The sequence below is a fragment of the Podarcis filfolensis genome, assembly GCF_964270895.1.
Source record: "Podarcis filfolensis genome assembly, chromosome: 4".
Classification (NCBI taxonomy): domain Eukaryota; kingdom Metazoa; phylum Chordata; class Lepidosauria; order Squamata; family Lacertidae; genus Podarcis; species Podarcis filfolensis.
Window position 1 is genome coordinate 82,423,794 of NC_139607.1, and position 13,404 is coordinate 82,437,197.

A 13,404-nucleotide genomic window follows, 5' to 3' on the forward strand; every position below is an offset into this window, starting at 1 on the left:
GCCTTTTTGTGACAGTCCTTACCAGTACATCCACCTTCCCTGAGGCTGCTTAAGAAAAACCTATGTGTGTCCTCAGGGAAGATAGAAGCAAAGGAATCCAGGCCACATATCATCAGTGGGCCAGAGAGGACTCTGCCACTCTACATTTTACACAATGTACATAATTAAGCATTTTAAAATTGTAAACTGCCTTGGGTGCCTTGGCAGAAAGGGTTGTGTAAATCCAATAAATAAGACAATAATACATAGTAGCAGCACCTCCCCCCCCCTTTTGCTGTCCATGGCTGCCATTTTGTGCAGGCCCCCTTGGCACCTTTATCAATAAATGAGTATCGCACCTCGTTTTCTCAAAAAAACACTGATTTTTTTTTAATAATAAAAAAGAACTGAAGAATTTACTTGATGTTGTTGATGGGAACTTTCTTCTGTGACAGCTGCTGCATCATTCCCTTTTCCTCAGAAGAAAGCAGCACAAGAAGAGCTTCCCCGCCTTCTTTGTACCTAAGAAAGGAATTAGAAAACAAAATGTTTCCTGATTAGATTTCCAGATGGTAAATAAAAACTGACAGACTCTTCTAAGGGCCAAACCAAACGTGGCATTAATTGCATCTTCACATCTAATGTGCAGGTTGTTGTTTTCTTTAAAACGCAAAAAATCAGGGATTTTCTTCAAGACGGTGGCAGCAGAAGAAAGCATTTAATTCCTCCATCACACCAGCTGGAATCCCCACAGTTTTCAACCCTGGCCAGCAGAAGCTATTTGCATCCCGACGTGGGTTTACAGGCTACAGGCAGGTAAAGCATGACAGAGACCTAAGAGACACGGATCAGTGTCTTAGTTAAGCCTATCAAACATCTGGCACACACTCTGTTCTCTCCTTTTGAAGAGCAGAGCTGGAACAACTATTCTTGCAAGTTACATCCTGAGCTTTGGGAATGAGCAAGCAACGGGGTATTCCTTCATAAGCACACACAGTTTGCTCACACTATGGCCTCCATTTCCTTGGAGACAAAGGTAGAATTAGTGGCACCAGCTCACTATCAGCCTTAGCAACAAATGCTTCCCCTGAAAGGGAAGGCTCTCTGCCGATAGTGGGAATTTTGGGAAATGATATACAGTGGTACCTCGGTTTAAGAACAGTCCGGTTTAAGAATGATCTGGTTTACAAACTCCGCAAAACCGGAAACAGTGTCTTGGTTTGAGAACTTTACCTCGGTCTAAGAATCCGAACGGTGGAAGGGTACCAGCGGCAGGAGGCCTCATTAGGGAAAGCGCGCCTCGGTTTAAGAACGCTTTTGGTTTAAGAACAGACTTCCAGAACGGATTAAGTTCATAAACTGAGGTACCACTATATAATGAATTGGGAAAAAATGTTTAAAATAACCTTTCCTTTAAAAAACAAAACCCCAAAACTTTTCTTTTAGGAATTTTAGGTGCTGAAATCCCAATGGAGCAGGAAAGACTATTTATGTATGCGACCACAACTGCTTGGATGTTAATGGCTCAGAGATGGAAAGAAGACAAAGTCCCTACCAGAGAAGAATGGCAGATTAAGTTGATGGATTATGCCGAATTGGCAAAAATGACCGGAAGAATCAGAAATCAGGAAGACCAAAATTTTAATAAGGAATGGGGGAAATCTATATTTTATCTTAAAAACCATTGTAGACAGCTAAAATCATTAGTAGGATTGGAATAACACTTGTAGTTTAATGTTCAATTTTGGATATAATGGAGCTGTAAAAGATTTGGATTATTATAAAAGATGCAGGAGAAAATGGTTTAAAAAAGGACCCAGAAAGGGGAGGAGAGAAATCCAGGAGATACTTTGGAATCTTGTTTTTATGTTAGTTGTTGGATAATCAACTGTAAAACTTTAAAGTGAAAAACTAAATAAAATTTTAAAAGTAAAAAGATAGTGGGAAACAATGAAGCCATCTAGACTGGGGTTACATAGCACTTGGGGTGTCTGATATTGCAGAGATGAGACATTCTTCTGACAAACCACTAAGCCCTGGTTCCAGATCTCCGGGCTCCCCATCCGCTGGGAACCTCCCCTCGGTTGGTCTCCTTCTGGGGTCCCCAGTTCTCACCACCTCCAACCCAGAAGGACCTTTTCCTGGGTTGGTCTCCTCCAACTCCCCAAGCTCCTCCCTTTCCTCCTTGTCACATGACCATCCATTCCATCTGGTTTACCAAACTGGGACTGGGAAAACAGCAAAATATCTTGCTGCTACCCAAGGCTCTGCACAATAAAACAGTATTTTTGGAGGTATAGAAAACAGCAGATTTCCAAAATATATGCTTGCTAGGGGCAAGCTGGTGACCACATTTGTGGCTGAAGAATACAGGACAATTAGGAGTGATGCCTTTCAAAACCACTCATTAAAAACTCACAAACCAAAGAGGTTAGTGACACAGCTTCCTACAGAGATGGGAAACTTGTGGCCTTTCAGAAGCTGATGGACTACAACTCCCATCCTCTTTGACCCCCGGCCATGCTGGCTGGGACTGATATGGGTTGGAAGTGCAACAACACCTGGCGGGTCACAGGGCCCCACACCAATATTTTACAGGAATAACATAGACAGTTTCCCACTCTTTGCATAAAAGAGCAGCAGCTTTTGATTTTTACAATTTTAGATCTCCTTCCCCAGACTCCCTTCATTCAAAATTCTTCAAAAATTGCTGTTGCTGAAGTTCTGATATATGCAAAATATGTGTATGTATAATTGAGTAATTATCCTATCCGTTAAGGAGCAGGCGGTGAGCCTAACAATTTTCAAGTCACACATACTCATTACGTATAAAGACTAAACCAGACTGCCTCTCCCTGTTAGCTTAACTTATGGAACAGCCCCTTAGAAAATCCTAGAAAGCTGTTGCGCTTCAAGAAATAAAGGATCCGCCAAGTATAAATGGGCTCAGGCCATAGCTGTGTTTCTTACAGGTAAACGACCTATTAAAGGATTTGATCAGATTAACACAATGGGCTTTTTGAGCATCCAAAACCAACAGTGGACCGAAGACCAAAGGTATGCATCATATTTTATTGTACATTATGTGCTTGGAATTAAGTTTTTAACATATTGCCAGATGGCTGTTGCGGCTGCTCGAGAGTAACCAGGCAGGACTCCAACCTGTCTTTTACAGGCTTTATTTTGGTGCAAACTATTTACAGTGAAGAGCGCCAAAAGTTCATGTCTGGCTCAATCGCTAGCAGAATCCAGGAGTGGTCTGTTTTTGGACCTCCCCCAACATAACAGTTTCTTTACTCCCAACCTTCTCCTTCCTTCTCTGCACCTTAGGCTACTGCACAGCACGGGCGATGGCAAGGGCGTGTTTCCCTCCTGTCAACCTTGCCTAGGAGTGGTGTTAAGGCTCCCACAAGCATCCTCTGGTCCTTGCACTTCTCCCCCACTACAGGTGGGGCTTTCCTCCTCCCCGGAAGAGGAACTGCTTTGCAAGATTTTCGCAGGCTCCCTGTAACACAACTGCCTTCTGTTCCTCGCCTCTGAGCCGATGGCAGTTCCCTGACACATATGGATGCCAGAAGGCATCTGAAAATGTTCACAAGAGTCTTTACACTGTGTAAGCACACATAGGTACAGTGGTACCTCGGGTTACATACGCTTCAGGTTACAGACTCCGCTAACCCAGAAATAGTACCTCGGGTTAAGAACTTTGCTTCAGGATGAGAACAGAAATCGTGCTCTGGCGAAGCAGCAGCAGGAGGAGGCCCCATTAGCTAAAGTGGTGCTTCAGGTTAAGAACAGTTTCAGGTTAAGAACGGACCTCCGGAACAAATTAAGTACTTAACCAGAGGTACCACTGTATGTGTCATTCACAAGGGGGTACCATTCGAGGAGGATAAGAGGTCTGCTGAACATGTAGGGTGTTTATCCCACATCACCCCACATGTTTAGCAGACCACATGTGCTCATTCCTCAGGTGCAGCTTTAACCCTAGACACCTCACACAGGTTCTACACACTGAGTGGCAACAGCTAAAAGGCCTGAGAGAAGAGGAATGTTTTTGCATGGAGGCGAAAGATATGTAACAAAGGTGCCAGGTGAGTCTCCCCCGGGAAAGCATTCCACAAATGGGGAGCCAATGCAGAAAAGGCCTGTTCTTGTGCTGCTGCCCTGTAGATTGCTCACAGAAGAGGCACACAAAGAAGGGCGTCAGATGTTGATCACAGGGTCTGGGTCGGTTCATATGAAGGGAGGCAGTCTTTGACGTACTGTGGTCCTGAACCATTTAAGGCTCTATAGGTCAAAAGCAGCACTTTCAATTGGGCCCAGAAACTAACTGGCAGCCAATGCAGTCAGCCCAGGTCTGGGAATATATGCTCAAACCATCTTGCCCCAGTGAGCAACCTGGCCACTGAATTTTAAACCAGCTAATGTTTCTGTACTGTCTTCAGACGCAAGCCACTCCATGCCACCAAGGCCACGTGAGCCTCAAGCAACAGCAAAGGACCCAGAAATACTCCCAAACTACATATGCGCTCCTTCAGAGGGAGTGTAACCCTATCAAGAGCAGGCAATCTCCCATCCATCTGATCTAGGGAGCTACCCATTAACAGGGCTTCGGCCTTATCTGGATTGAGCTTCAGTTTGTTGGCTCTCATCTAGTCCGTTACCCAGGCAAAAAAACAGTCCAGCACACCCACTGCCTCACCTGCAGATGTGAAGGAAAAGTAGAGTTGTGTGTCATCAGCAGTTGATTCCAGCCCTCAGCGTAACTTTTTAAATGTGAACACCAACAACCATGAACTCTCATATGCACCCAACAAAATTATGGAAATATAGCAATAAAGACAAGTGTGCAACTGAATTGCACAAACATTCAGAACCACCATATGGACAATGCATTTATGCTACACAGCGTTTTCAAATATCAGCCGCTGCATCCACACATTTGAGCTTTAAGTCTCCCCTTAAAATATGCATTAAAAATATATAATGTGTGAGGAAGCCCTGAAACAGTTGGACAAAAATACATTAACGTAGCTTTCCAAAAATGAAAGCTAACTACTGCTGTCCTCTAGTGGCATTGTATTCCATTATATCATATCACACATGATCAAAATAGGCTTCATGGGCTGGAGCAAGGCTCATGAGCAATAAGATAATCAGATTTGGGGTGACGAGTGTATCTTTAAAGATGTTTCTGCATGAAGACACTCCACTTCTAGTATCCTAGAGGTCAACAGAATGTTAATGGCAACTTGTCTTGAGGAAAATGGTCGAAAACTATGAATATTTATAAGAACTCAGTGGAAACCTTATTGCGGGATTTTATTTTTAAACACTACGTAGCATTCTCATTTTCTTTAAAATGTCATAAGGCTAGATGAAATTTTGCTACCATTTTTAAAGCAGAATTATTCCCCAACAACTGAAGCTGTGACATAACTTTCAAACTAGCCCCCAAACCAGAATGAGTATGGAACACCAGCAAAAAAAGGTTCACTTTTTTCCAACTTTTATCGTTCTCTGGACCGATCTTATTAGGACTCAGCTTTGTCCACCTTTGAAATGGACAGGCCTTCGGAACAGGATTGCAGTCATGCTAATCTAAACAGGTTAGGCATTAAACAATCTCCTGCTGCTCTTTGAGGTGTATATATATCCGATCAATAACCCTGCCTGCATTTTTTGACTATCCTTTGGTGTGTGGCTATGGGGGCTTAGCAGGACGAGCTCCTGCACTTCAAAAAATACTACTACTGAGACAACACAAATGCCAACAAGCAGTTCTTAAACCACTGTAATGGCATTAGGGGTTGCTTGTGCGTAAGTTACCGCCGCTCTGGGCTAGGTTGCCTGGTTAAACCGTTTCTCTCTGGACAGCCATCCACTCCATGGCTGTTCAGTCGCTGGCAGAATCCGTCAGTGGGCGTTTCTTGAACTTCTTCCAGCAAAGAAGTCCTTTGACGCCAAGTCTACGCCTACTTTCCCTGCGTGGAAGTCTTCTGCGCAGGGTGGGTGTGGGTAGCGGAGGACCTGTGCTCTCCCCGCTGGTCTCCAGCGAAGAGTCCTGGAGCCCTCTCTCCGATTCCCCCCTCCGCCCCCCTTTATCCCTGGTGTTACGCTGATTTCCTTCCCCAGCTGATGAGTCCCCTCTCTCCCTGCTTGGCCCTTCTCCGGCATCGCTTGGGAGACCTGCCTCCACTTCTGGCTCCGATGTCAGTTCCCTGACAACCACTATTTGTGTACTGTACCTAATGGAAGCCATAACCATGGTTTGGGTTTTTAAACAATGTTTAGCACAAAACATGGTCAGGCTGATGTCTGAACTGAGCCACGATTTTGATCAACCCATTATCCATACCATAAAGAAAAATAAAAATATTTTCTTAGATTTGAAAGCTAAAGTATTCAAAGTGTGCATAGTGCCTGTGAGCAGAGAACTGGACCGTGACACAGAAACACGGACAGCTTAAGAACAACATAGCATGCCATGGAATGTGCAATGCTAGGAGTATCATTAAAAGATAGGTAAATGAATAATTGGATATGACAAATTTCAAAAGTCATGGATGCAGTGGAAAAGGCTGTGAAGTTAAAATGGACATGGGGCAGAGTGACAATTCAGGCCAATGAATGTTAAGTCTGCAGACCCTAACTGTGAAAGACCAGGTGGACGACCACCTGTGCCATGGGTAGACAACCTAAAACTAACAGTGGGGTTTACATGGATGAAGGAAGCCACCCAGAGTGGCTGGGGCAATCCAGTCAGATGGATGCCATATTTATTATTATTATTATTATTATTATTATTATTATTATTATTACTGGGGAGAACCTGAAGAAGCATACCTTGGTACTAGAATGGCTTGGCTCCCGAACAAATCGGCTGCCAAACACCGCAAACCCAGAAGCGTTCTGGTTTGCGAACTTTTTTCGGAAGCCGAACATCTGATGCAGCTTCCGCTTGAGTGCAGGAAGCTCCTGCATCCAACCAGAAGCCGCGCCTTGGTTTTTGAACGGTTTCGGGAGTCGAACGGACTCCCGGAGTGGAGTAAGTTTGAGAATCAAGGTACCAGAAATAGTACCTCGGGTTAAGAACTTAATCCGTTCTGGAGGTCCGTTCTTAACCTGAAACTGTTCTTAACCTGAAGCACCACTTTAACTAATGGGGCCTCCTGCTGCTGCTGTGCAGCCGCTGCACGATTTCTGTTCTCATCCTGAAGCAAAGTTCTTAACCCGAGGTACTATTTCTGGGTTAGTGGAGCCTATAACCTGAAGCGTCTGTAACCTGAGGTACCACTGTATATCCAAAGATGGATGTTGGACTCTGCAAGAGGAAAAAGAAGAATCCATCCCATGAGGTTTTGGAGAAGATTAAATGAGAGGCCCATGTACTCTTTCCTAAGCTCCCTTCTGAGAAAGGCGGGATACAAATGCCAAACACTACTCCTTCAGGAAATGCTCAGGACATTTTCTATTTTAGTCAATTTTTCACACAGCACTAATAATTTGATTTCAGACTTACAATAGTATCTGTCCATTCTATTTTAATTACTGCAAGCATACAGATTCCTAATTAGGTAAGGTATTTAACTTGGCTTTCGTTCTACGCAGTTATGCACTCTCACGGCTCGCGGAACTTTCTAATTATCTCTAACCTCATTAACGGCTACTAAAACTGTCGATATAATTTTTATGAAGTTTTTGAAAGTCTACACCACAACCTCGCTCACTAATTTCTAGTGGATTAAAGAGCCGCAGTCTGGTATTTGGAACATTTAAACTCTGAGGAAGAGGGCCCCCCAGCCCCACCCCGCGAAAGAAATGAAGAGGTGCAATCCAGACTGCTCAATATTTCAATGACACTTAAGGATGTTTAATATTATTTGGCTTCTGTTGAGCAATTAACCTCTCTGACATCATGCTTTTAATTGAAAACTCATACGCACAGGAAAATATGGAGAGGGGGAAACCAAGCATACTCTCATTTATTTTAGTGTTCATCTTGTCTCAAGCCCTGTCTGGGAGGATTTCAGTTGTGAAGAGTGTCAGTGTTGGAACACAAAGACAGAAAAAAGTCAACAATTGGCCTAGGGTGCGGCAGCAGGCTGCACTGGGCCAAATCTGGTGTTCAGCTGCCAACTCTGAAGCAAGGGGAAATTTACAGAAGAGGTTGTAGCTGTGCCCGTGGTTTGTGTCTAATGAGGGATTGGAAGGGAAAACTCTGGTTTATCACCCCTGATTAGTTGCTGACCATGGGGATTTGTTGCACAATCGTTATCAAGTCAACAAAATAATATCTATGACAACGACTAGTTTGTATTTCAGTCTGCCCATGCAGCTACTGGAACTTAGCTGCTGGCATTCATCGTTTCAAAGCAAAAGTTTCTTCTTCTCTGTAGGCCAGTGATGGTAAATTGGCAGCCTCTAGATGTTGTGGGACTACAAACTCCAATGGCAGTCCAACAACATCTGGATGGCCACAGGCACCCCATCCCTGCTGGAATCTTTGTTGTAACCTAAGATCCCACCCCCAACCACCCCCTCCAACCACAGCTTAAACTAATTAAGTCTGTAATTATCCACACCAATTCTATTTAAATATTACGTCGTCAATTAGGGCTTTCTCAACTTCCTTACTACCATCCTTTCCCACTGATTTGCTCTTTTCTTCTCAACATCCCATCTGACGAAGCATTTCTACAAATAGCTTGTTTGCTATTTTCATTTAGTTGGTCCTAATAAAAACATGCTACTGTTATAGATTCCCACCCGGCCACCTCACAAAATGGGGAAATCGTCAAAACATTACAGATGCCATGTAGATGACTGCATACAAGACTTAAACATATGTCCATGTATTTCTCTTGCAATACTACACTTGATGTTTGGTAATTGCTTTTAAAATTGTCAATGGATTTCGTAAATTTAAAAAAGATGGAGAAATACAGTTATCCAAAATTTCTGTCACGTTCACACAGATGTTTTAAAATGGCTACATATTGAACAGGAACTGCTGTATGCATGCAAATCAACACTGTGAAGTTGTGATCATACTTTTCGATAGGCTGCTTCCTTTAAATGGTTGTGTCCTCAATGCCATTCAGCTCACAAATGCATCAACTCATGTTTGGTGGCCCTTCATCAATCATATGATAAGTGATCCACACCAAAACTGTATCCTGATACATCATTTATGTATATGGAATTACTCATAAGCTATCCTCTAGCCGCTTAAGTCAATTATACTTTAAATCTTTCTGTGGATGATGACTGATATGTCTTTATATATTGAAACAGATAAAATGTAGCTTTGTTTTGATTTTATAAAGCCATGTACTTGTGGATTCTTTGGGGCATGTGTTCCTCTTTTTCTTTCAAATTTTCTTTTACTTTTTGCTGTGAAACCGGGTTTCCTAAACTTGGGTCTCCAGCTGTTTTTGGACTACAATTCCCATCATCCCTGACCACTGGTCCTGCCACCTAGGGATGAAGGGAGTCCAAAAAACAGCTGGAGACCAAAGTTTGGTAAACTGCTCTAAAGCGTAATGGTATAAGTAATATGTATTGAAACTTGTTAAAAAATATATAATAAATAGAATACCTTTTTTAAAAACTAGAGAAATTATGCAATATGCTTCCATGGGCTTGAATCCACACTTACAACATAATACATGTGTGGGTCTTTAATGTGCTGCAAGGCTTTTTCTTGTATTTGCTGCATGGGGACTAACCCAACTATGTCTCTGGAAATAAAATCTGAAAGTCTCAAATGCACGCCTTTCCATCAAAAGTGTGATACTTAGAAAGCTTGTTTGATCCTCTTGTCAACCCATTTCAGACTTAGACACACACACACACACCCCTACGATCAAAGAACAGCAGCAATCGCACACCACAGCAGCATTGCCTGAATATATTTCTCAGTATTTCCTTTCAAATGCAATTCAGAGGTCAGAAACATGAGGTCGAAGGAAATCAAAAGCAGCTTTCTTTGACAGAAGTGGATTCTGTACTACAGGGATGGTGGGAGCTGGGATGGGGAACTGGATTTAGCTGACCTCTTCCAACCCCCAGGGCCATTTTGACAGGTGAGCAGAGCCACCCAACTATAAGTCACCTAACATCATCAGGACGTCAGGTGAAACACCTTTCTCTGCCTGGGGGTTTCTGAAACCAAAGGACCAGGGGCTCGCAAGCATGGCCAACCAGCTAATCAGTCTGCAAACTCCACTGTTGGCATGGAGCCCCATCTTTACCTGCCACACACCTGACGTCGGCCTGGGAACAGCCTCCCAGGCCAAATTAGGACTCATGCCACAGCCCACATTCGACTTTACGGATGATATGGAAGAGGCAGGGGAACTTTTTAAACAACATACTGGAGAATTCAACATTCTACAGCTGCAAAAAATCTGCACCGTTTTTTATTTTTATTCTGGCTGAGACAATAGTTGGTTGCAAGGTCAATCATTTGTCCCAAGGTCTGACATGTCTGGAATTTTATGGGTATTACTCTGGGTAGGGATTTTTTAGGTGTTGTGACTGCCATCTTGTAAAAGACCCTACAGGCCACAGATATTACACAGAAGGATGAAAAAAGAGAATGTATCGGAATATGTCCTGTGATCCTCGGCTGAAGGCTGGTATAGACATTCAATAAATAAAATAATAAATTAAAATATGTGTTGTGTTAATTGTCGATGAATAATGTGTTAGACTACAATTTTTCTGCAAAGCACTTTGAGCACAGATTTGCTTACGGACATTACGATATATAAATAGATTGGCATGGACAAAAATACAGTATCTGACCCAGGGAAGGCATGGGAAGTAAGGCCGATGCCTAAAACATCATGTTAATGGAGAGAGGTCAAGGATCCTTCAAGGCCACAATTAATCCATTCCTCTTGATTTCATTCCTGGGTTACACAGAGGCATCGGGGGTGGGGGAGGAAAAATCCTCCAAAAGAATTGCTGTTTTGCTGACATTGATGGTAATTCCTCTTTATGGCTTTTCATATTTGCTTCTGACATTTTTATGGTTCTGCTATTTGTGACAGATTGTATGATTTGTTCTGTAACTCTGTGCCTTGTTCCTTCCCGTCATGCCCTTCCGTCAAGTAGCCCAGCAGTTTGCCGTTGTTGTTACATGATTAGTTTCAAGCTTCTTTTGTACCACAGGATATAACTCCCATCATTGCATATAACTCTCATTTAGAATGTCTGGGCTGTTGGGGGCTGGTGCAGGTTGCTGTATATATTTATTGTATTTGTAAAACACCCTTCATCCGTAGATCTCAGGGCGGTGTACAGAAAAATTATTGCCTGCTTTTATTGTATTTTTTAATAGTATTTTTTAAAAGCACCAAAAGATACAGGTCTATAATATGAGCCTCCTAGGACCTTTAGGGTACGATGAGGAAAGAAGCTAGGAATGAATAAATTAAATGCACCAGAGTGTATAAAATATTTCCCAAACGATTATCAGTATTCTTTTGCACAACCCACAATAAATGCCAGGTCAGGTCTGATCTACATCATGTGCTGTTTTGGAGCCCAAGTAACAAGACCATATTTGATACAGATAGACCAATAAATACTGCAGATGTTTGCAGTTTTCGTTGAAAATTTTCGTCTTCTTACAAAATACCCAAAGACATAGTTTAATGATGCCTTTAGAAATTCAATTTCACATCTCTAGCCTAGTTTTCCAAAGTCTCCGGGGAGCCTCTGCTGTCACTCTGCTCTGCTGTCACAAGCACTAGAAGCTTAATAAATTAAATACAAGATTCTCGGTATCCTAACAAGCAACCGCAGAGTGCTTAAGAAACTGCAGCTGCTTATTTATCCCTGCAGACAACCTTCAGGAATAATGTTAACAAAAATAAGAGCCGACGGCTGCAATCCTGTGCCCACTTACTTGTGGACTAAGCTGACACGTGAGTAAGCATTTGGAATATTGCACTGTAAACTGAATCAACTTGTTTTTAATTAGCTTTGAAAGAGCAAACAATGATAAACACAGTATTTATATGCAAACCAGGTACTAATAATAGGCCCACTGGAGGGGTCTGGAAACAAGATTCAAGAGCGATATTACTGAAGCTAAGCAGCCGTGAACCTGATCAGTAATCTGAAAGGCAGGCAACAGTCTCCCTCGCAGGAGCAAGATACGCAGACAATAAATAATTAAAAATCCAGGCGAAAAGTATAGTTTTGCTACTAATGTGCTATATTAAGGTATACGAACGTATCAGATTTTCAGCCAAATTTAATATAGCCAGAGCAGGGGATTTTGAGACCTGAACGTTGGAATCAGCTGTGCTCCATGAGCTGTGAAAGTTCCTGTAATTTAATCCATGGTTTTAAGAATATACGAACTGCTGGACAGCACAGTTGGTTTGAGCACAGTGCTGACAACGCCAAGGTTGCAGGTTCAATACCCGTAAGGGCCACCCCATTGCAGAGGGGTGGACTAGATCAGTGTTTCCCAAACTTGGGTCTCCAGCTATTTCTGGACTATAATTCCCATAATCCCTGACCTCTGGTCTTGCTAGCTAGGGATGATGGGAGCTGTAGTCCAAAAACAGCGTCCCTTCCAACTCTATGATTCTATGAGAAGAACATCCCTATTGCATCTAGACCAGCATCCTGTTATCACAGTGGCTGACCTATGGCATGCCCACAAAAGCAGGACCAAAGCACAAGAAAACTCTCCACTTGCAATTCCCAGCACCTGGTGCTCAGAGGGATATATCGCCTCCAACAGTGAAGGTCCAACACAGGCATTGTGTAGCCTTTCCTCAATAAAATATATAATCTTGGTTGGAGTACTGGACCAAAAGAGAGACAGAGACATGACATTTAACCTAACCTAACCTAGAGGGACGTGGGTGGCGCTGTGGGTTAAACCACAGAGCCTAGGACTTGCCGATCAGAAGGTTGGCAGTTCAAATCCCCGCAACGGAGTGAGCTCCTGTTGCTCGGTCCCTGCTCCTGCCAACCTAGCAGTTTGAAAACACATCAAAGTGCAAGTAGATAAATAGGTACCGCTCCGGTGGGAAGGTAAACGGCGTTTCCGTGCGCTGCTCTGGTTCACCAGAAGTAGCTTAGTCATGCTGGCCACATGACCCAGAAGCTGTACGCCGGCTCCCTCGGCCAATAAAGCGAGATGAGCGACGCAACCCCAGAGTCAGTCATGTCCGGACCTAATGGTCAGGGGTCCCTTTACCTTTACCTTTAACCTAACCTAACACAGGGCTTGTCATCTTTTCTACAACAATTAACAGTTCTGCTTTCACACAGAATCCAGGAACACTGAAGAACATACCTGGCTGTTCTGCCAACTCTGTGAATGTAAGTATTTGCGTCCTCCGGACAGTCAAACTGAATGACCCAATTCACAGCAGGGAAATCTGCAAA

At 43.1% G+C, this 13,404-nt stretch overlaps 1 protein-coding gene across 2 annotated transcripts in view; it reads right to left on the reverse strand.

Moving 5' to 3' along the window:
* The window catches only part of DDX10 (DEAD-box helicase 10), a 170,830-nt gene that overhangs the window by 138,193 nt on the left and 19,233 nt on the right, over positions 1 to 13,404 (reverse strand). For both annotated transcript variants that reach the window (XM_083609042.1, XM_083609043.1), the window contains exons 9-10: positions 13,313 to 13,397; positions 400 to 501 (exon numbers count right to left, since the gene is read on the reverse strand). In XM_083609042.1, coding sequence (XP_083465168.1) covers positions 400 to 501; positions 13,313 to 13,397 — 187 coding nt within the window. The remainder of the gene's footprint in view (positions 1 to 399; positions 502 to 13,312; positions 13,398 to 13,404) is intronic.